The sequence below is a fragment of the Fusarium musae genome, chromosome 9, assembly GCF_019915245.1.
Source record: "Fusarium musae strain F31 chromosome 9, whole genome shotgun sequence".
Taxonomy (NCBI): domain Eukaryota; kingdom Fungi; phylum Ascomycota; class Sordariomycetes; order Hypocreales; family Nectriaceae; genus Fusarium; species Fusarium musae.
Window position 1 is genome coordinate 2005268 of NC_058395.1, and position 23099 is coordinate 2028366.

Here is a 23099-nt window from a genome sequence, read left to right on the forward strand (position 1 = left end):
GAAGTCACAGATAGTCATGGATTCCCCAGTGCGAACCCCTTCCTCAGATCAAACCATGGAGCTATACGCAACCGGCTTCAATGCGTGGAACCAACTCACATTCGACCCTTCGCCAGCCGACGAAGAGCCTGACGATGTATTCACTTTCACAAAAGTATTGACAGCCAAGTCTATTGGAAGAATTGCTTCCGAACTGAGCTACACTGTGGGTGGGTATTTCGTTCTACTATAACATGGGCGTGGACTACTTTCTAACACTTTGAAGCTCAACAAGATACAACTTGGGCCATCGCTGGGTCATCCCCTGGCCAGTTTCTTCACCGTGAGGATAGCCAAGGACTTCTATTCGACTTTCCAAGTGCTATTTCAGGGGATGGTAAGGTCCTTGTTGCTCAGGAATCGGACTGTTCACCCTCAAATCACGCCACTGTTCAATATCCGTCTTTGGCAGCATGGAAAGCCAACAAGAATACCGGTTCCTGGCCTTGGAAATCTGCTGTCCGCCAGATAAAAGCTTACGACGCTGGCTTCGTTATTCTTCTCGAGGACGGGACCGTCCTAAGCTGTGGTGACCCACGATTCCGAGACTGCCTCGGCCGTGAAGTGGACGAGTCCTCGTCAGTATACATGAACAAACGTGGAAAGACCATACTGATCGCATTGCTAGCCCTGCCAACGAAGCTGGAGTGATACAAGATCTAAGTGATCTCGGCGAGCCTATCAAGAAGATTGCAGCAGCGGGATATACAGCTGCAGCTTTGACAGAGAGTGGCGGACTGTATCTCTGGGGCATGGCAGCCCCTGGCTCACACAGACGACACAACGTATTTCAAGACATCACCGAGTTGCCGAACTACTTCGAAGTTGATGGAGACAAAGACGTGCAGGATATCGGACTTGGAGAATCACATGCCATTGCTCTTACGACTGATGGCTGCATCTACATAATAGGGAGTAACACCAATGGGCAAATCGGCCTTGGGAAAGATGTTCAAGATCCAATTTTATCATGGAAAAAGATGGATTTCAAGCCCCCTGAGGGCTGTGCAATTGTTGCCGTTGAGGCTGGCCCCAGATCATCATTCATAGTCACAGAAAAGGTAAAGCAATCTCAAAGCTCATAATAAGCTGCTCTTCTATCGGAACCAGCTCTACTGAGCCCAATAACCCTCTATTGTACAATGCTTCTCGTTGTGATCATTTGCATAAGGGCAATCATAGACTCGTCAGGTAATCCTCAATCTCTTGAGGGGTCAGCTTTCTGAAACGGGGTCCGACAGCCCCATCAACACCCTCAAGTCCCAGAAGATGGTCTGCGGGAGCACCAACAATACCTGCAATATGTTAACAAGGTTCTCACTCTCGGCTTTTCCCGAAAACTTACCAATCTCGATGCTGTCACCGTTCATCTCACCCTCGATGTTGTCCTTCAGGGTCAACAGCGCGATGTGGATAGCATCCTCAAGCTCGAGCTCCTCCGAGTATCGCTTTTCCAAGAATGTCTTGGCCTTTGTCGCACTCTTGCCAATGGCTGTAGCCTTCCATGGATAGTAACTGCCAGAAGGATCGACCTGGTACAGCATGGGACCGCCTTTGTGAATGCCACCAGTCTTTCGATTGACCTTCTTCTCCTCGCTCTCCTCGGTAGTCTTGCTCTCCTCCTCAGGCTCAATGCCCTCATCCCAACCAGCAACCAACAGACTCACACCATAAGGTCGAACACCGGCGGATTGCGTGGCCTCCTGCATCACTCGGGCGACATCCTGCACCAATATTCTGGTAGGGGGGTACTCGTTGTAGATGCGCTTGTAGCCGCTATGTGAAACCTTGCGTGCTCGGTCCACCAATACTCGATAATCAGGGCCCATGCCAGAGTACACCATGCCGATGTTGGGAGTGATGTCGCTGATTTTGGAGAGGGAACTCTGGTCGGCCAGAGGGGATGATGACTTCTTCTCGGTGGCAAGAACGATACCGTTGGTGGCTTATGCAGGTTAGTACGAGCTCGGTTCGAGATGCTAGAGAGAGTGCGAACCTTTGATGCCAAGGGCAGTGATACCCTGGTTTACAGCATTGAGGGCATACTCTATTTCGTCAAGTTAGTTCTAAAACATGGTTCGGCCACGAAACTTCAATACGCAAAGCATATCAAAGATACACCAGCAATTACGTACCAATCTGCACCAGCTTTCCGCTATAACTTTGTCAGTGATGATGCTCGCATATCAACAGTGTCGTCACCGAAACATACCTGGGAGAGAAGGTTGTGAGAGAGAAGGAGTATCGGTCCGCCATCGCTCAAGCTCCTGCTTCGATGGAATCGTTACGAAAGAAGTGAGTGTTGAATTATGGGCGGTTATGGATTCGTGGGGTTGACGAGGAGATATCAAGCAAGGCTGCAACTGGAGCTCTGGTGTTTGGCCAAAGCAGCTGTAGCCTCTAGGCAGGCCCAGCTGCGCGTCGAGCTCAACCGCTGGGAGCTCTGAATGCGGGGCAACAGATTATCCGATCGCCGGTCAACGGAGTCAAGTTGCCAGATCTTAAACTTCATATCGTGCCATTCGTGGATGCTGCTTATTAGACTTTCAGTTGGGGAAATATTTATATACAAGCAATTTTCTAACTTCTACTCAAACTCTCAAGATTCCTCCCTCAGTTCCCTTCATCCATCCTGCAACCAAGATTAGATCCTCGTCTCGATATTCTCGGGATCATCCTTTTCCCGGACCGCGCCAAGTTCCAGAGACTCCACACACAAAGCAGCTTTCTTCGTGCGAGCTTGGTATCGGCTATTTCGGCTTCCTTCCTCCATCTTCTCTCGCAAGAAAAAGAGGCTGAGCTGGCCTCTCCATATCTGGGGTGACTTACCTCCTCGTTACAATCTTGGCGGGCGGCCAGGTGTTTCCCCCGCTCTCCTACTGCTCTCCTTGACATTTGAGCTTTGCAAAAACATGTAGGTTGCGCCTGAAACGCCTCCACGGCCCTCGACTTTAGCACATTTCTACTGTGATTCTATCACCTACTGCTGTTGCCCTTACCTCTCTTTACTTCCACAGGTTCACGTAATTCATCATGGAGACTCGTCCTACTTGGGATTGGTCCTCGGTTGGAGGTAATTCTGCTCGACAGCCTGAACCAGAGCCACGTGCATCGACACCGGAGCCTACAACGCGATGGGCATCTGCTCCAAAGCCCGATACTACGTCTAACCAGGAGTCTCGAAGCGCGCCGAGACAGAGGCGCTACGGCCCACGCACATGTCGCATATGTCTCGACACTGAAGAGCCCAGGTTTCCTGAACAGTCAACAACGTTTGGTATTCCTACAGGTTCATCTCGACCTACATACGTCTCTGACGATCCCGAACTGGGAAGGTTGCTATCACCATGCAAGTGTAAAGGTTCGCAGAAATATGTTCATGAAGGATGCCTCAGCGCCTGGAGACTCGCAAACCCCATGGAAGCAAGGAACTACTGGCAGTGCCCGACTTGCAAGTTTACGTATCGCATTTCTCGACTCCACTGGGGCTCCGTTTTGAGCAGCAAGTGGGCGCAGGTTGCTTTGACCGTCTGGTTCTGTATACTGAGCATTTTTGTCCTCGGATTTATTGCAGATCCCCTCTTTGATCTTTGGTCCGACCCAATTGGAACAATCGGCGAGACTGTCACAAGCGTGGTCACAGATATCGAAGCCTTGAGACAACCTCCACCACAATTACCAACCTCTTGGTTTGAGCACTTCGTCAAGGGCTTCTTCTCCCTGGGAATTGTCGGTCTATTTAAGACGATGCTTACTGTATCTCCATTCAGTTGGTGGCAGATCCGAAGCAGCGGCGTGGCAGGTGGTGGTGGCAGGAGAGGAGGCACTGGCCGAAACCGTGTCGAGAACATCAACCTCATTTTTGTACTCATTGGCGCATTCACGTTCCTTGTGGGCATCTGGAAATTTGTTCAGAAGCTGAGTGCTCGCGTGCTCAAGAATGTGAGCGACAGGGTTGTTGACGTCGGTGAAGACGACGACGAAGATGAAGATATCGGCGATGGACCGAATCAAGGAAGTAAGAAAGATCAATGAAGCTAAGAAGCTTTTGTTCTCAAGCAGTTTTTTGTTCCCACAGCCCCAATGCTTTACACCGTGTATGTATCTGCACACTCTTAAGTTGCCTAGATCTTGCTCTTCCCTGTCAAGTCAACTAGTCTGTGTGCAAAGATTTACGCTCTGCTGCGCCTTGGGCGAGAACCGTTTTGGCTCTTTGCTCGCTGGTCAGTATGAGATTATCAACCTTCATTCACGCATCGTGATGCTTTCGGGCGTTCATAACGGTGTGAGGCATCTGCTGGGTACACTACCCTCGTACAGAAGCAGTGAGCAGATTGTCGGATGTTGGTTGATACATGCCTGTATTATTATATATCACGAAGAAACAAGACCTCTACTGTGGTCGATATAATCAATTATTGTCTCTTTCATCACCATGCTAAGTGTTCTCTTGTCAGTGTCAATTCCGTTTTACCCTACTCATAAGTAGAACACACATATCCTTTCCAACATCTCGAGATAACAATCGGCAACGAAGACTAAACTTTAGCTTCTACACTGCGGCTAAAATAATGGTCTGATCGGGGAAATGACAGCTTATATTTAGTTCACCTCAATACGGATTCATCGTATTGTCAGCGCATGTTTCTCGGCCTTATCATGTCTTATAAGTCGGACTTTTATGGCCCCGACACCGAGATGACGTTGGAATTTGGTGTTCTGAATGAATGGACCCCTGCCATTGAAATACGGGTAGGGTAGCCCAGCATTGGATGTGGGCCAGGGCCTCATGAAATTCAGCCGCTCCAAAAAGCCATCTATCATCAACCAAGTGCGCCGACCATGACTTTCTGATTAGCTCCTCCATTTGCTGCGGAACAGACTGTTCGCCCTCGCTCGCTTCTTTGATCCTTGCTGCGATCACGTTTCCTCTTTTGATTTCGGTATTAACGGCTGCCCGCTCTGGCAGTTACACAAGAACCTGTTCTCCCTTCGCGAAACGGACGATCTACAAACGCCTAGTCCACGGGGTTGCTTTAACTGCTTCCAAGTCCAGGAGGCTATTCTGACCTCATTCGCGAATCATATTATACTATATCCGGCGTGGTTCGATTGAGCAATCGCCCAAGATGCACTTCGCATACCCCCCTCGCAAGAACTCCAACCCACCACCTTTCAAGCAGCGCTCGTCGCAAATACCGCCAATTCTGCGCCGGATCCGCAAAAGAACAGCGCTTTTACTTCTCCTCGGAGCTATTGGATTTATATTTTTCCTCTTTGGACTAAAAGGCGAAACGCCGTACCGCGAGCATGTTCCGTCAGGCAATCCCCCCGCTGTCGTTGTGACTGTCTTGGACACTACACAGTACAACGAAGCCTATTTAGAATCGATTCGACACAACCGAGAGCAATATGCGTCAAGAAACGGTAAGGCAGCTTCGGAAGGCTTGTTTATGGATGAGGCTGACATGCTATAGGATATGAAGCCATGATTGTACGAGTATCTGACTATGATACTGGCAAATCCCCACGATCATGGGCCAAGATTATCGCGATGCGCCATGCGCTGTCAAAATACCCCGATGCCACTTATGTCTGGTACCTCGATCAGAACGCTTACATTATGGAGCTCGACAAGAAGCTAGAGGAGCAGGTGGTGAATCCGGCGAAACTAGAAAGCCTAATGATTAAGGACTGGTCTATAGTGCCGCCGGACAGCATCATCAAGACATTCTCTCACCTCAAGGGTGAAGATGCAGGCCTTGTCATCAGCCAAGACGAAGTAGGGCTGGTAACTAACAGTTACATCCTCAAGAATGGCGAATGGGCCAAGTTCTTTATCGAGACATGGATGGACCCTCTGTATCAGAGCTACAACTTCCAAAAAGCCGAGCGACATGCGCTTGTAAGTTTTATCCTGAGTTCATCTGCCGGGAAACGTGACCTAACCTCGTAAAGGAACATATTGTCCAATGGCACCCTACCATTCTCTCCAAGCTTGCGCTCATCCCCCAGCGCACGTTTGCCTCTTACGGCCGCAACAAGGAAGGCAATGCGTACCGTGACGGGGACTTTGTCACCCTCTTGGTCGACTGCACAGTTACAGGCCCGACATCATGTGACAAGCAATCGCATTTCTACCTACAACAGCTGAAGAACAAGTTTGGCGATGCCAGCGTGAAGAAGCTGCAATGAGCATAATGAACACGATATTTGAGTGAGGTCATTGGGCGTTTTGTGATAGACTTGGAGGGCTTTTATAGGATTGGAGATGGAAAAGCCCATAGGCTTTTTTCTTGGCGTTAGTTGGTCACTATTGGTGAATTTAGCTTATGTGAATCTGGGCATGTTTTATCTGCATGGATATCAATACGTTGAGAGCTTTTAGTCTTGAGGTCTTACGGTTGACCTTTTATCTCATTACAAAATTCACCATCATTTCCCTTTGAAGTCAAACTGCGATCTGGAGAAACTGTGATGAGATAGATGGTGAATATACTTTGTATAGCAAAAGCACTAAACGTATGCTGCTTTCCGAGGTCAGGATTGGGAACCTTGAAGTAATAATCTATCAAGTCTCATCTCGTCTAATTCGAATGGTATGACGACAAGCTTGGTTAGAGAGTTTATGTTCTGATTCTAGAACGTGCCGCAGTTGAATCACCTTAAAGCTGGGACCTCTTCAGTGGGATCTACAAGGGTAAGTTCTCATCAGCCTCACTCAAAGGAACACAGATCAACCAGTTTTACAAGATATGCTTCATGAGGGAAATAGTACCGAGTGCGAGTGCGAGTGTGAGCGTAAGTCTGCTTTGTTTCATTCGTCGCTTGACTGGGTGATAACCATAGGAACCCGCGGGGTATCGTCCACCGGCAGTTGAAGCTCTTTCATTAGGTAGTTATCCGAGCTAGACATGAATATCCATGCAGTATCGAGAATCGGATCCCGAATAGACTTTGTATCTCGAGTATCAAAGCTCTTGATGAAACCCTCGCCCCACGATCCGGGCCAAATATTCCACTCTGCCGACCGAATGCGAAATCTCCAGACTCGAAGAGCCGTATCTCGCAGCGGGGTTATAGCCCAAAAAAGGTAGTTGATCACAAACAATTGACTTTGTGAACGAGACAATGGCTTCCAACTGCGACTGCTCATGTACAATTACGGCGTCAACAGGGATCCTTCGGCCCACGATCCGTTTCAGTGGAGAGTCGGACGCCTTGAAAGGGTTCAAGCGCTATAAATTTAGGGGCTAAGGGCTAACGGTAAGGGTTCCCGCGGAGCCCGCGTCCCCGCCAAGCATGTGACGGGTGCTGAGATGGCGCTAAAAAATATCCAAGTACTGGCTATGCCCCGCGATATTGGTCTGGAGATAAACGACGTCAAGCTCTGTCTTCGAGCTCGTGTTTATAACACGGCCAATTCTTCTCCAAAATTTCCCCGGATTTTTTGTCATTCTTTATCGTTTCTCATCTCTTGCTTTTCTTTAGAAACTACTAAATTAATCATGACTTCTCAAGCTCACATTGGGGCCCTGTCCCGTCTTCCCCTGGGTTTGCGTGGTGGTATTGAGAGTGTTGCCCGTGGAAGACACAATATTTCTTGGCCTTTACTGAACCTCGATCTGTAAGTCACGATACCACTTCTGTACAAGCCCACAAGCCCACCACGGCCTATCAATTGATGTATCTAATACTAATCGTGTCTCCTTACGATGTAGATTACGCAATATTCTCTTGTTCCTCTTTGTCTGGCGATGGGGTCGTCGCGCATTCTGGCAGCTCCGAGGTCGCGGAATCGTCGGTTCCGTTGTCGAGCTCTACGTCAACATTCGTCGCATTCTTTACGGTTACTTCCTCCGAGCTCCAGGCGTGCGAAACAAGGTTCAGCAGCAGGTCCAGGAATCTCTGGTCAAGCTATCCGACAAGCTAGTTCCCAAAGACCAGATTCGCTACCTCTCCTTGCCAAAAGATGGCCTCCCTATCGATACCGTTCGCGCTGAGCTTGAGAACCTCGCCAACATGGATCACACCCGCTGGGAGGATGGATATGTCTCTGGCGCTGTCTATCACGGAGAGGATGAGCTGATGCAGCTCCAGACTGAGGCTTTTGGCAAGTTCACTGTTGCCAATCCCATCCATCCTGATGTCTTCCCTGGTGTGCGCAAGATGGAGGCCGAGGTTGTGAGCATGGTCCTGAGCATCTTCCATGCTCCTCCTGGTGCTGCGGGTGCTTCTACCAGTGGAGGAACTGACAGTATTCTTTCTGCTTGTCTGGCTGCTCGCCAACAAGCCTACAACGAACGTGGAATTACAGAGCCTGAGATGTAAGTGAAGCTGCAAGGTTGCCATTGACCAATAAGACTGACCAGCCGTGATAGGATTCTTCCCGATACTGGCCACACTGCCTTCCGCAAGGCTGCTCAGTACTTCGGTTACAAGATTCACCTCGTCGCTTGCCCTGCTCCTGAATACCAGGTCGATGTCAAGGCTGTTTCGCGTCTGATTAACCCCAACACTGTTATGCTTGTCGGCTCAGCACCCAATTTTCCCCACGGTATTATGGATGACATTGTTGCTCTGTCCAAGCTTGCTCAGCGAAAGAAGCTCTGGCTCCACGTCGACTGCTGTCTCGGTTCCTTCTTGGTTCCCTTCCTTGAACGCGCCGGTTTCGAATCTCAGCTCTTTGATTTCAGACTCAAGGGTGTTAGCAGTATCAGCTGTGACACTCACAAGTATGGTTTCGCTCCCAAGGGTAACTCGACTGTCCTGTACCGCACCGCCGAGCTTCGAAAGTACCAGTACTTTGTTTGCCCTGATTGGTCTGGCGGTGTCTACGCTTCTCCCGGTATTGCTGGTTCTCGTCCCGGTGCTCTCATCGCTGGTTGCTGGGCTAGTTTGATGACTATCGGTGAGGCCGGATACATTGACGCTTGCACCAAGATCGTGGGAACCGCCAAGAAGATCGCCGAGGCCATTCAGTCTTCGCCATTGAGCGGCGAGCTTGAGCTTATCGGCAGACCTCTTGTTTCGGTCGTTGCCTTTACATCCCGCAACCTGAACATCTACGATATTGCTGATGCTATGAGTGCCAAGGGATGGCACCTCAACTCTCTTCAGGACCCTCCTGCTATCCACGTTGCCGTTACCCTGCCCATCTCGAAGGTCTGGGAGAACCTCATCGCTGACCTTGAGGCTGTTGTCGAAGAGGAGCGTGAGAAGGAGCGTGTTCGTCTTGTTGAAGGCAAGGGTGCCCATGGCAAGGCTATGGGTGATTCCTCAGCCCTGTACGGTGTTGCTGGCTCACTGCCCAACAAAGGTGTTGTTGTTGATCTGGCGAGTGGATTCTTAGATATCTTGTACAAGGCGTAAATGTTTGGGAGTGGGAATGGAAACTGTGCAATGGCTATAGGTGAGAGCATGTCTTATTGTGGGCGTAGGCGTTAGCATCTGATAGGACGTCGTCTAGCATATTTGTTGTTTTTGTTGTTCTTGGGTTTCGCCCATACTGTTTTGGAACTCTGAAGGAATAGTTGTTACTCCCGCATGTTCTTACTAGGCTCAAATGAACCCATTTCAAGTACTTTGAGGACTGCCACTCGTATTGCTAGGCTGCTGACGAGCCCTGATGTCATTCTAATAAGTCTCAGCCTGTTGGAGAAGGCTTGGATGACTATGCCAATATGTTCCTGACTAGACCTGTTCCTAGCTTGCGTAACGTGTTTTTGGGTTTTGACTGTAAGATAATGATAGTTTATTAGACCGCAACTTTTACATTTCCATCTCTAGTAAGAGATACATGAGTTGACCAGTGTCTATAGCTCGATCTTGATCATCATGGGTCATTCGGCGCATTGTACAAATACAGCCCAACATGGGACTATCGTGATGATACTCGAATTACAAACGTCCAGTTGGCCAAAAACATCTGCCGAGTCAGAGCCTCACTCACCGTTACCCGTCACATCATATGCGGCATAATGTCATCCTCCACAGTCACGAATCTTGCTTTTCCCAATGAGACCAATAGGCCATTCGCCTCCCGCTCTGATCCTCGACTCATTCGGCTAAAAGGAACACCATCCAATAAAGTGACCCTCATGGCAATTGGCTTCGCTGGGGGCGAATGTCTCCCCTCGTGGACATTGCGGCCCAATGATGAGGGGCAGCGTGGTTAAGTTAGAGGAAGGGAAGGGTCTTTTGGTATGGTGGGTTGGGTGAGTGAAGGCAATCAGCTTTGGGTGTTAAAAAAGCAGGGTTTTGTTTGGAGGGGTAGAGGGGGGAGAGGGAGTAGCCGAGACTGTTTGTGAGTTGTGATCCATATTATGGATATCATGTTTGGAGTTTTGATATTATATCTTCATGACTTATAAGTTACAGGTGGGTTTTGGTCTGTATGATCTCTTCGTATTGATATACTATAAATATTTAGAATTGCCTCTTGTTATAGCATGGAGTGTATTAGCTGCCATAAAAAAACCAGAAGCATGTATGTCATATTGGAAGCCTGACGCCAACATGCAGGGATCTAGGGACCTGCACCTCAGCAATAAGACGTGAGTTATCTGTAGCATTCACCTTCAGCTCGCCCGGCCACGCAACGCGATCTTCCCACTGCGTTTCCTATCCTGTCTTCCCACGGGTGAGACCCTTATTAGTCTCTGCTGGGGGCCTCACTCAGGGCTGCTGCGTAACCATTCCCACAGAAGCCTTCAAAGAGCGATGATCCTTGTCTTGTTTCTTTCTTGTGTCATTCTGTTTCTGTAATAGTCTTGACTAGCTAGAACTAAACTAACGTTGTTATCCGTCTTGTTACATCCATTCCCATGTATAAGCCCGACATTGTCCCTCCTCAGTCTGTCCTGTCAGCTCCTTATCTCTCTCTCTCTCTCGCTGCCTTTTTCCACATGCATATTCATGATTAGTCTTCACTTTGTTATTGCTTATTATTTCTAATATTTCGTGTCGCTCGAATTCATTCCTCTCTCTCATTCTATGTGTCCTCAACTACTGCTGCTGTGCTAGGTTACCATGCTTTCTGCTGAACCATCGTCGACTCCGATCACCGCCTTGGCTATGGATGGTGGGCATGTTGATGGGTTGCACAAGGGGAAGACGGAGAGTATTCAAATACCTCATGTCAAGACCACTGAGAAGGACGATGAGTCTATTGCTTCCGGCTCAACCGACTCTCAGTCCCAGCTCAAGAAGAGACTCAGTGCAGATATGTCGAAAGAACAAGTTGAAGATCTGGTGCGCAAGTTGACCATCGATGAGATGAAGACAAGATGGTTTGACGAGATCTTTGAAAAAGTCAAGTCTGAGCGTAAGTTGGCATTTTGTTCTCTCTTCACTTTACATCTTAACATTAACCGACTCCGTATACAGTGGTTGAGGAGCACTCACCAGCAGATACGCCTTCATCCTCAGAACCTTCAAGCCCCAGATCACACCCTGCCAAGCCTGCTTCTCACGAATCTGTCCCCCGAGAGCCTGTTCGCGAAGAGCCAAAGAAGCAGGAATCAGCGTCTTCGTCCTTCGACTCCAAGAACAAGTCTCACAGCAATCCTTCTTCCAGCCGCAGCTCCCTCGGTAGTCCTACCACGTCTTACATCTCCGACTCTGCCTCTTCCCGTGCCTCCAATCGTCCTTCTTCACCCCCAAAACCAGCTATCAAAGAGTCCTCACCGCCTGCTCCAAAGTCTCGGCCATGCGTACGATTCTCCAAAGCTCCGATCATTTTGAATGAAGGCCCCGAGCCTCGACACCCTGAACCGCGGCCAACATCACGATCTGTGCCGCCTCCAGAACCGGTGAAACAGGGCCCAGCACTATCAGCTGTTGACCTGAAATGGGGTACACTTTTCGATGACAAGGGTGAGCCTACCAAGAGACTTGGTCAGGTTCTTCGAGGAATCGCCAACTATTTGGTATGTCATCGGGGTATTTAAGTGACTGAACTAACATCCGCAGATCACTGAATACAGCCCTCACAACTCACTCGTCGTCACTCCGGAGAAGCTCAATGCTTTCTATCTCGAATACAAGCTTGACACAGAGACATTCCCCTTTCAGCGTATGTGTAGACTCACTGCATAACCACATATCATCTAACTCTATCAGAAATCTTTGACTGTGGACCACACGGAGCTCTTGATAATCTAGAAACACTGTATCAACACCTCCGATGTGAGAACCACCTGATCCAAAGACGCCCCGGAGGCATGCCACATATCCCATCCCTTACGCCCGCTGGTTTCGAGCGTTGGATGACATGTCAGCTTCGTGCATTCCCCGATCAAGAAGCCAAGCGTCTTAACCACATCATGACCGATCTTCCCATCACAGCTGATGGTGTTCTCGTCGATGACAAGCCCGAGCGCTTGCCGAAGCAGATCTCTCGACATCTTCTTCCAGCGACTCGGCATCGAGAGACACATGATCTTGTGGTTGATGCTATTGCGGGGTGGATCAAACATACTGAGGAGAATGAGTCTGATTACAGACGGACCTCTTCTGAAGATGTTTACAAGATCAAGGAGAAGTCGGGACGGTATAGACCTGATGACTACCGAGAGCGTGAGAAGTATCGACGCGGATCGAAGGATAACCACAGACAATCGCCTTTATCCTCCTCCGGCCGTTTCGTCTCCCGTGTCGGTTCAGACAGCACCATCCGCCCCTCAAAGGAAACTCCTGTATCTTCAGGCTCAAGCCACAGAGCCAGAAGCCCTGTATCCAACCGGTATCGCCACTCAGCATCTGCCATAGACAGTAGCTCCCACGCCGTCGATGCCTACGATATACCCTCACCCAGTCATCGCAACAGCCATCCCACCAGCAGCAGTCGACGCAGCCGGGACAAAGAGTATAGATACTCTTCAAGCCCCAAGTCAAAGTCGCCGATTGAAGCAACTCCAAGAACCCTACCCCGGCGAGATGCTGATCGGCGATCAAGCTTGATCTTTGAAGAGACGGGCAAGGATCCCAGTGGCATGACTTACGATGAGTACCTACGAATGAATCAACGACCGATGAGAAATGCCGTTGTAGATGATGGTGGACATTATCGCACGACTTACTGAAAAGCAAAAAAGCTTCATGAATATTCTTTACATTTTTTCTTAATCTTGGGAGGTATCTTCTTTGTAAAAAGTCATTGGACCCTTCTGCGCGCAAGGACTGGATCTTCTCCTTTTCCTTTCTTATTTCTCTGGATTTTCTGGGTGGATTTTACGACATTACATGACAAATTGACGACATGCATGACCAGTATTTTCATATTAATTAGTTATTATTTCTCCATTTTTGGGTGGCTCGAACAGTGTACGATGATCTTTTGGTGTGGAAGAACGAGGCTCTAGTCAGGAAATACCACGTTCGTTGCACGTTTACTTTGTGCTCTGTGGCTCCGATGATCGTTTCAGAAGAATGGTTTCTACTACGTTTTACAGCCACGTGGTCTGACTGCTTGTGTTATCTAAAGATCGATGGTTTGTGGCAAGTTATGTCTCGTGCGAGCTGATATATGTTGCGGCTCAAAGGAGTGTTATGCTCTACGGGGAAGCGGAACCGTGATACCGCTTTCTTATGTGTACGCGTTCTTGAATATCATTAACCCCTTGACCTTGATGGATACGGGGATGTAAAGTCCAAGAGCCGGAGGCAATGGTCCGTCGACATGGGATGCTGCTTGACGAGTGTGGGTTTCAATACTCAAGCACTATCGTCAATCCATAGCACCATGCTTCTACAATAGGTATTGCTCTTGTGTTAACTTGGACAGTCAGGACATTGATGCTATCTTCTAGAGTAATAAACTCGTGACCCTTTTCATGCCTGATATCATGAGTTGTTAAACAGTAAAAAACCAACAGTAATGATGTCAATAAACCTGACATGGAGTTTCCATCAACACCGTGCCATTAATATATTTTGAGGGCATTGCTGCCAAATGTCAAGAACGATCGCTAGGCCGTAATGCACCGATTTTATGCAAATTTGAGAAAAACACAACAGTGCTTGCTTCGGGAAAGGGTATCTGATGTGAACGATGGCGCGATGTGCTGCGTGAGCAGTACGTAGTTGTGGTGAAAGCCATTACTTTAATTGTGACTTGCTAGGATGTGACAGTAAGACCGATTTGGTATGAGAGGAAGCGAAACGTCATAAAGCGTAAAGGCGTGAGTTGGCGCAGTGATGAGAGATAAATATCGTAATTCGTGAGTGTTGTGTATATGTGTTTTTATCCGCAAACTAAGAGAGCCGGATGTCATGCCGGAGAGCCAGGATATGGAGAGCCGAGACTAGAGAGACTTGCGATGCTGGAGCGATTGACACGTTTTCGTTTTAGAGCTTGGTAATCCTTTTTGAACGAGGATATGCATCTTTGAAGTTCTTTGTCTGGGTGTGCTGGCATTTGAATCTCGACGGCTTTGAGGCAGATGCGGAGATACTGAAGTTCATCATCATTTTCGCGCAATTCTTGCTCGCTGTTGTTTGTCAGAAAGGTGCTGAGAATAGGGTAGTAGGTAAACTTACAGATGAGCTATTCGGTTTTGAAGAAAGATGATGCGCTGAGCAGCACGTTCAGCACGCTCGATGAGCAGACCTTGGATATGCTGCCGGATATGTCAGTATATGGATAGTCGAACAGAGAAAACAAAAAACGTACGTCGGACTCTTCTTGTCGAGCCTTGAGATTTGTGACCAATTGTGACATCTCTTCGTTGAGCTGAGTAACTTCTTGAATAACCTTCTTGGCCTGAGCAACAGTCATTCCCATGTTGGCCGGAGGTTCCGGTTCTGGCTCCGGTATTGGCTCAGGATCCCTTCTAAGTGATGCTCCCAAATCTGAGAACCGTGTCTTGAACGCGGAACCTGGTGTGCTGAAAATTGATTCACCAGGGCTGCACATATCCAGGCTCAATCGTTGATGCGCTTGCCGCGGCGATGGTGTGGAAGGTAGGGAAAATGAGACGGTCTTCTTAAGCATCTTTGTGCCCTCCAGCTGATCCAGTTGCGCGGTGAGAATATCGACGCCACTATCGTCGAGTAAATCATCGTCGCCTGAAGTGAGCTCATGCGCGAGCTGACTCAACCTCTGCGCCAAAACATCGCGACTGTTTCGCGGGCGATGGGTCCGACGAACAGAGGGAGAAGTGTTGTTTGGTGAATCGTTGATTGAAGATAGTCTTGAATGGCCAGAGATGTCCCTTTTGTGAGGACTCACCCGTCCTGTGGAGAATCCGAGACTTGAAGCCACACTCGGGCTGGAGAGTAATGAAGGCGTTCTCAATCCGGGAATGTCTTGGTCCGGGGCAGAGTCATTGTCGTCGTGATATCGATTGCGAAATTCATTGCGATAACCGTTGCTGAGGTTTCCGTAGGAGAAATAATTGGTGGCTGGTGTAGTGGCGGTAGAGGATGAATTTGAGAGAGGTTGTTTTCGATCCGGCGTCGAGAAGATGAATTGCTGATCCGAGACTGCAGACGCCTCGTCAGCCTCAGCTGCAGCTGCAGCGAGAACAGCAGCGGTATCCTCGTCGATAGCAGCGAGATCCATGATTTGATCGAATGTAAAGTGGTGTGTTTATGTTGATTTTCTTTCAGTGGTGGTAGCAGCACCTCGGGCAACGGCAGCGGCAAGGCAAGGTACGGGACGTCAAAGATAGATAGCGGCACCAACCTCGCGTCTCACGTCTAGTTAATGCGAACTCTTTACCTTTTGAGAGCTTCAAAAGACCTAAAGGAGACCAACGCCAACGACGTGTTCAAGAGTGGAGCCCTTGGAAGGGATCCCAGCTTCACCGACTCGATTCGACTCGCCCTGGGAGGCTGGACACGTCCACAGTCCACAGTCGCAGGGCCAGGCCGGACGTCCACCAACAATAGCCGGGCTTGACCAGCGCAAAGAAAAATTAAGGGCCCCGCGTGGGCCGCAGTGCAGGGAGGAGACCCAGGTAAGAAAGGGGCGCGAAAGAACAAGCGAAAGTAGTCGAGAAAGAAGCGAGAAAAAGACGATGAACTCTAGTTATCAATAGAAACTCAACTATAGCGAGAAGCCACCAAATCTCCCCGTTTGGCTTCGACACGGGCGCCGTTGGTTTGACTTTGGCCGAGTATGGTAACAGTAACATTTTCCTAGTCCTTGAGGCGGGGAATTGTGGCCATGATGGGACGGGAGATGGAACTGACCCATATTTTGTCCGGTCCAATCAGATTATCCTGAAATCAAGATACGTCATCTTTTCACGTGTTGGCATTTGCTACAGCTCAGTTTTAGACGCCCAACTGAGTCTCTCGTTGAGTTGTCAGTCATAGGTTTCAGAACGATGCGCCTTTTTTTTCCTTTGTTGCTGGGCATCAATGATGCTTCTGTCTCAGCCCCTTTCAACGAGAAACATCGCAAACAGTAAGTACATCACGTGACTCGGTCAGTTCTCGATCGTGGAACCCAAACCATCTGAGTATCTCACCAACCACGAAGCACATGAAAGTGCATGCATGAACGACAAGTCTTGACAAACATCAAAGCAACACTGGCTGGACCATGTCGAGGCTCTATATAAAGACTCGATAACCCTCATCTGGTCAGGCACTCCCTGTCTAGGTCTATGTTCAGTGATGTGCTGTGCGTGCCTGTGCTGAGGTGTGGGGTAGTTAGTTCGACTCGAGAGCGATCTCCCCAGACCAAGTTGGGTTCAAAGTCTGGGGAAGTTGCTCTTCTTTGCAGTCAAGTTAACCAAGATGAGAAGATGATGCATTGAATCGAGATTCTACCCGTGGACTTGCTTGTTTCCTCCGGCAGGGGCTATGTAATGCAACAAAGATCCTCGTGATACTGTTCCAAGCAGTGTCAGATCAGGATTGACGTATGAACATCCGGAGTAGCATGTCATAACCGCCATATGCGATTCTACAAACTTTTCAGATACGGAATCTGTAGGACTCTGGTCGAATACAAGACCCTTGCTTCAAGAGCTGAGGTTTGGCACATCTACGGTAGCACCACCACTTGGAGTACATAGCCTAGGTCTAGGCCGAGGTCTTTAAGCCCTTCTCCCTCAAAAGCATGGCCGTAAACCTACAATTCATTGGTAAAGTCTTGCAGAGTGGTCTGTTGTTTATATGCGAGTCCATTTCCGTGGCCTGACCTTGCCCGGGGCTTCGCCGAGCTGAGAGGTCCGTACCCCGACATTAAAGCTCGGAGACCGGCGGTGATGAGGGGAAGTGGAAATAACAGGCTTCAGTTAATTTGCTGGTTCAAAGTCATGATATGAATATTTATTGAGTAAAATTCATGATTATGGAACTCAATAGATGCTTGGTCTACTCTATCAACTCCCTTGGACCGTAGTCTCGAGCTTGAATATGTAAAAGTTGCTCCATGTCTCCGTGAATGTGATGCAGCTTCTCCATCATGTGCCATTTACCCCTCTGGCCTAGAGAAATACTTCTTCCCCATACTTGATCCCACTTGCAACCGTGCAAGCTCAGATTACAATGGCAGCAATTGGACAGTTCCTCCACTAGAATGACGTTCCGTTCTTAAAGTAAAGAAGGAAATGGTCCCCCCGGAATCATCATTAGGTTAGATGCTCATTCAGTTCCGTCCGAGCACTTCCGTCTTCTTCCACCTTGGCTCGTCTCTTCTCTCAACTCTCCTCCGAGTTGTTCCATTTTCATGTGCGCGCCTGGTTTGTCTCACGCGACACTGTAATAGCATTGTTTTTTCTTTTCTAAATTCTCCGTCGTTCAAGGCACAAGATAGAGAGACCAACCAAAGGATAGCATCTGCCTTTACCTTGCGTACCTCCACTCTCCGGTCACTGCCTCGGCTTCTCCCGCTATTTGCACGCCTCTTTACCATTCGCGGGGCCGCCATCCATCATTGATACTCTGCACTGCTCTTCCACTCTCCATATCTTGTCCTCGACTCACATCATCCTTTCTTTTCTCTTCCCCACTCGCCAATTCTTTCGAACGATATAGTCGCTCGACTTCTCTCGTCTTGACTCTTCAATGACGACGCCGTGAGCTTGTCTTCCGACCTTTCAACTTCCTCGGACGCTCTTCCGCAGCGGGAACCCGGTCTCTCCCTCCGTCCGTCCGAGTCTGCCTCCGAGTCCGATTTCTCTTTCTACAACATCGTCACACTCTATTCTACCGCCTTTTTTTGCTCTCTGATTCGACCCACGGTTGCCCATCATGTCGTGGAAAGCTTCAGAGCGTCTGATGGATACTATCCGTCACTATGCTCGGTTTCCCGCCACTGGTGTCAGCTTGCGCCAGATGGTCCAGTTCGGCGAGAAACCTTCAGTCGGTATGTTTTTGCTCGTTCCCGTGTCCATTGAGCACATTTATTGACTTTGGGCTGCGAAAGGAACCCTATTCCGAGCTTCTCAGTTCTTGGCCGAGGAGCTTCCAATCCGTCTAGCTCATCGCGTGCAAGAGCTCGACGAGCTTCCGGATGGCCTTAATGAGATGCCCTCTGTCATTAAAGTCAAAGATTGGTACGCTCAATCGTTCGAGGTATGCGTCTCCGAACTCAATTGCCAAAGCCCGCAGTATTAACTCGACCGGTAGGAAATCACACAACTACCTCGGCCACAGTTACCCTCGGATATCCGAAGCCGCCTCATGAAACCCAGCAAAGCTATCGGTCGCAATGCTTTCCGCCTTCCTGCCGCAACCCCCAATCCTTCTATCGACGAGGGTGAAGCCGACGGTTGGGGCGGTCTTCAGAACGACAATGGCAAAGCCAAGGCCGCTGCGCGCCGATATTTTGCTATCGTTGACGACTCGAGCGACTGGCCCGCCGATCTTCACCTGTACAACCAACGTTTTGCTCAGACTCTGCACCACATCAAGCGCCGGCACGATGGCGTCGTTACCACAATGGCTCAAGGCATCCTCGAATACAAACGCCGTCGCCAGCGTATGCAGATTGACAGCACCATCCAGTCCTTCCTCGACCGCTTCTACATGTCTCGTATCGGTATCCGCATGCTTATCGGCCAGCACATCGCATTGACAGACCAGAGCCATCATCGCGACCCCACTTATGTCGGTATTATTTGTACCAAGACCAATGTCCAAGATCTCGCCCAGGAAGCCATTGAGAACGCCCGCTTTGTTTGTGAGGATCACTACGGTCTTTTCGAAGCTCCCAAGGTCCAACTCGTCTGCAACCCCAACCTGAACTTTATGTACGTTCCCGGTCATCTGTCGCACATGCTCTTCGAGACTCTCAAGAACTCTCTGCGCGCCGTTGTCGAAACGCATGGTATGGAGAAGCAAGCTTTCCCTGTTACAAAGGTTATTGTTGCCGAAGGCAAGGAAGATATCACCATCAAGATCTCTGACGAAGGCGGTGGCATCCCTCGAAGCGCTATCCCTCTCGTTTGGACTTACATGTACACCACTGTCGATCGCACACCAAGTTTAGATCCCGATTTCGATAAGAGCGACTTCAAGGCCCCGATGGCTGGTTTTGGATATGGTCTACCCATCTCACGTTTATACGCGCGCTACTTCGGCGGTGACTTGAAACTCATCAGTATGGAAGGGTAAGTGTTAGACAAACATACTTCCAACCCGCCTGAACAAACACGCCTATTCTGACTATGAACAAATCCGTCACTAACATTTCTTTCACAGATACGGCACCGACGTCTACCTCCACCTGAACCGTCTTTCATCATCCTCCGAACCTCTGCAATAGCAATTACATAGCGCCGGCGCACAGAACCTACAGGTTCCCCCTTGGGTTCTTCGCAAACGACTACAAGGCCGAAGCCGCGAGATATCGGAACGGAAACAGGTGGGCGATGCCGAGGCGGTGGTCAACGCGCCACCACGAAGCAACTATACCAGTCCACAGGAAGTCTAATGGGTTTTTTCTTACAATAAAGGGAATTATCGTCGCCCGCGGGAGAGCCGTGCGCCGGAGCAAAACACAGACGAGAATATATCGTGATACTACTATATCAGCAACTACTACAAGAAACAACAAGAGGAAGAGAAACAAGAAGGATCAGACGATGACGATTACAAGGCCGCCCACGATATGCCCGCAGCTATACCACGCCAACAGGAACGCACAGCTCACTTGGATATTCGAAAGAGGAGGAAAGAGGCTACTCGATTCGAGAGACGAGGATCCCACTACTCCCGAACACCGCACCATGTGGTTCACACAACCCGAGGGACCGCTCTCCATGGAGGCCAGTCTAAAAACCAACATTGGGAATCTCTACAGTCTCACAAAGCGTGCCGTTGCACGTATGTTTGGACGATAAACACCATTCGAGCTACGATTTGGTTATTATTATATTCTAGGTAAACTTCCCTCCCGCTTGAGATGGGAGAAAGAGGAACATCGTTTTATGCAACGATGAGGGCACATTGTATGATGCATTAAGTATGGAGGGGAAGAAGAGGGTGGTGACGATCGACATTATTGGGAGGCTGTCTTGTTGACAGAGCATGCAAGCATGTATATGGAACAAAAAATACTTCTACGGGAGTCTTGGTCATGGGTAGGAAATATCATTTGCACTTTGTTTTTCTGGTTAATTGATTTTGGCTTCGACTCCAATAACTGTGGTCGGGATGAGTATCCCCTGATTCCACGTTGATAAGAATTCTTCAACTTTGGGTGTGACGGCATATGAGATTCAACAGAAGTAAAGCAACACAACGCAAGTCAATTCACTAGGCTTTTCTACCTGTAATGGGCGGGGGGGCTACTAGCCTCAATCATTCTCATCCGCTTCCAATTCCGCTTTCGCTTCCGCTTCCATTATACCTCTCACTCAAGGAGATCGCTCAAGCCTGAGCTGTTGTGAGGGCAAATAAAGCAGTCATTTTCTCCTACCCGATGACGATCGCAAAAACAAGACCAAAAAAGAGAGACTCAAGAGACTAATCGGAAGCCTTGGTCAGCAGAAACAATTCTGGGTTGTGCTGCATGACGGCCTTCTTCTACTTGCTCAGGGCGTCAAACATGTTGCGACTCTTGGTGGAGTGGCTCGTTCGCTGGCGCCTGGATGAGCCCTCAGCTTGATCCATGATGCTAGGCTGAGGGAAGTAGCGCTGAAGAAAGAGTTAGATAATAAGTTATTTCTTGTCATAAGCGCACCTACATCGTTCTTCTTCTGCCATTTGTTGCCGGCCTGTGGGAGACGATTCTGTTTCAAGTCTTAGTCTGAGATCAAAGATTTATTAGTTCAGTAAACCTACTTTCTTTCCATCTCCCCACTTGTCCTCACATCGGGTTGAGACCTCCTTCATGGGAGGGATGTCGTCCCAGCCGTCGGCGAGTTTAGCCCCCTGGTCGCTGTCTTCAGTAGTTGATACTTCAGATGCTGAGCTGGACATGACGGTGGGGTTCTTGGACGCAGCGTGTCTCTGGCCCATAGCATCCCAAGCGTTGAAGGTGATCTTGCTGGCGGCAGCCTCCTCCTCCTTGTCTTTACGGAGGGTTGTTGCAGTCGAAACACTACCTGTGGTGCTTGAGGTGGCAGTTCGCTGGACTATTTTCAGGCCGCGAAGATGAGGAGGTAAATCACTTGCCATTTGAGACACTTGCGGAAGAACAACCTTTGGGTTCGAGGATACAGAATCTTCATCAATAGACATGCCTGCGAAACGCTCTGGCAGCAAATTTTGGAGATGAGGGGGAAGTGTAGCACGGCTAGAAGTTGTTGACATGTTGTCGCCAGCCACACTGGATGTTGTGGACGCATAAGTTTGAGTCGTGGAGGAGTGAACCGCCTGAGATGAGCCTCGAACGACTTCGTTGAAGATCTTGTTGTCATTTTCGTTGTTTGGGTCTAAGCCAAGGGATTCAGGTGAAGTGATTGGTGCCTGTCTGATGTTAGTGACTCCATTCGATCTCCTCATGTCTATTGCTTACTCCGGGGAGATCATCTTCCTCAAAGAATTCAGCAACCTCAACAGGCGCATGATAACCTCGACTCATCATGTCTTCTTCCTCTACGGAGATATGGCCCGTTGCTTTGGGTATCGGAATCACCGAGGGCTCCGCGACTACATCCCATGCGACACATTGGGTACATCGCTATTTCACATTAGCTATAATTTGATACCATAGCTCGAGAAAGTCCCTACCCAATCCTCAACTCTGCGCTGAGCCTTGGAGAAGGCAGCATATGGGAGTCTTCGGTGGCAGGCGGCGCAATCATGCTCCAAAACTGGAGTTGAACTATGTTCCTTGCAGACCATTCCGGTATTCCCAGGGTTAATCTCTCTGCCAGAGTCCATCAAGAAGCGGGTTTGTCTCTGTTGGGCCTTGGAGAACATGTCCCAGGGCTTCCACTCGTTGCCTGCAACGCAACGAAACCTGGCAAGGTTAGCAAGTTGAGCGCGAGGATATACAGAATAAGGGTCAATTTTACTGAGTTGTTGCAGACTCGTTGGCTTTACTATATATCACTTCCTTTTAGCTTTGTTTAATTCTGATGTTGATGGACAAACTCACGGCTTGTAGCCTCCTTTGTTGTTGTTGGGCATCGCGATTGGCGGAAGGAGGTGATAGATGAGGATTCAGCTTGAGATCCTAGGGCAGATGAGATGTCTTCTGTGTTTTCGGATGATTTCAGCTGCGGGTGGGCAAATGATAGAAGAGTGATAGAGGAATGTTTGGGTTGTGTGCGCTCCTGCTGACTGCTTCAGGTCATCAAATGACAAACGGACACTCGGCGAATTCAGCAGCCTCAGTCGCTGCTATTAGAAACAAATAGGATAATAGAATAGAATATCCTTTTCTGATGCTTGTGTCGGATCAAAAGAGGAGATCCGATGATGTTGAGGGTTGAGTGTTGAGGAAGAAGGAAGGAAGGTGCGAGGCTCGTGCGTTTGGGATATACTGATTTGCAGTGGAGGCTCTTGCAATGGCTTCAGTGGCAGTGAATCACTATCCCCAGTTAACCTCAGTTATCGATAAAGGACAATGCCCGTAGCTTGCAGGCGGGCAGCGGCAGTGTTTGGGGAGTGCCTGTTTGCTCTTCCTGCCTCAGGTTGATAACTACAAC

General features: G+C 49.0%; 9 protein-coding genes across 9 annotated transcripts; 6 read left to right on the plus strand and 3 right to left on the minus strand.

Annotated features, from left to right (window-relative positions):
- Positions 1-55: 55 nt before the first annotated feature.
- On the plus strand, positions 56-1124 carry J7337_011879 (uncharacterized protein; the record flags this gene model as incomplete). The annotated part of the gene is made up of 3 exons (XM_044829412.1): positions 56-209; positions 266-617; positions 668-1124. The coding sequence occupies 3 exons, from the start codon at positions 56-58 to the stop codon at positions 1122-1124; spliced, it is 963 nt and encodes a 320-aa protein (XP_044676087.1).
- Positions 1125-1215: 91 nt separating this feature from the next.
- Positions 1216-2295, minus strand: PCA2 (putative proteasome subunit alpha type-2; the record flags this gene model as incomplete). The annotated part of the gene is made up of 5 exons (XM_044829413.1): positions 1216-1334; positions 1385-1984; positions 2036-2086; positions 2175-2194; positions 2252-2295. 5 exons carry the CDS (start codon positions 2293-2295, stop codon positions 1216-1218), a joined length of 834 nt encoding a protein of 277 aa, XP_044676088.1.
- A 777-nt stretch (positions 2296-3072) lies between these two features.
- Positions 3073-4074, plus strand: J7337_011881 (uncharacterized protein; the record flags this gene model as incomplete). The annotated part of the gene is made up of 1 exon (XM_044829414.1): positions 3073-4074. One exon carries the CDS (start codon positions 3073-3075, stop codon positions 4072-4074), a length of 1002 nt encoding a protein of 333 aa, XP_044676089.1.
- A 1094-nt stretch (positions 4075-5168) lies between these two features.
- J7337_011882 (uncharacterized protein) lies at positions 5169-6234 on the plus strand (the record flags this gene model as incomplete). The annotated part of the gene is made up of 3 exons (XM_044829415.1): positions 5169-5466; positions 5517-5944; positions 5998-6234. The coding sequence occupies 3 exons, from the start codon at positions 5169-5171 to the stop codon at positions 6232-6234; spliced, it is 963 nt and encodes a 320-aa protein (XP_044676090.1).
- A 1313-nt stretch (positions 6235-7547) lies between these two features.
- On the plus strand, positions 7548-9411 carry J7337_011883 (uncharacterized protein; the record flags this gene model as incomplete). Its single annotated transcript, XM_044829416.1, has 3 exons — positions 7548-7666; positions 7761-8366; positions 8421-9411. 3 exons carry the CDS (start codon positions 7548-7550, stop codon positions 9409-9411), a joined length of 1716 nt encoding a protein of 571 aa, XP_044676091.1.
- A 1659-nt stretch (positions 9412-11070) lies between these two features.
- On the plus strand, positions 11071-13124 carry J7337_011884 (uncharacterized protein; the record flags this gene model as incomplete). The annotated part of the gene is made up of 4 exons (XM_044829417.1): positions 11071-11365; positions 11428-11969; positions 12013-12115; positions 12163-13124. 4 exons carry the CDS (start codon positions 11071-11073, stop codon positions 13122-13124), a joined length of 1902 nt encoding a protein of 633 aa, XP_044676092.1.
- Positions 13125-14311: 1187 nt separating this feature from the next.
- Positions 14312-15604, minus strand: J7337_011885 (uncharacterized protein; the record flags this gene model as incomplete). The annotated part of the gene is made up of 3 exons (XM_044829418.1): positions 14312-14531; positions 14581-14660; positions 14714-15604. 3 exons carry the CDS (start codon positions 15602-15604, stop codon positions 14312-14314), a joined length of 1191 nt encoding a protein of 396 aa, XP_044676093.1.
- Positions 15605-18249: 2645 nt separating this feature from the next.
- J7337_011886 (uncharacterized protein) lies at positions 18250-19765 on the plus strand (the record flags this gene model as incomplete). Its single annotated transcript, XM_044829419.1, has 4 exons — positions 18250-18364; positions 18425-18573; positions 18628-19610; positions 19702-19765. The coding sequence occupies 4 exons, from the start codon at positions 18250-18252 to the stop codon at positions 19763-19765; spliced, it is 1311 nt and encodes a 436-aa protein (XP_044676094.1).
- Positions 19766-21027: 1262 nt separating this feature from the next.
- Positions 21028-22578, minus strand: J7337_011887 (uncharacterized protein; the record flags this gene model as incomplete). The annotated part of the gene is made up of 6 exons (XM_044829420.1): positions 21028-21138; positions 21189-21233; positions 21286-21912; positions 21962-22126; positions 22177-22408; positions 22547-22578. 6 exons carry the CDS (start codon positions 22576-22578, stop codon positions 21028-21030), a joined length of 1212 nt encoding a protein of 403 aa, XP_044676095.1.
- Between the last annotated feature and the right edge of the window lie 521 nt (positions 22579-23099).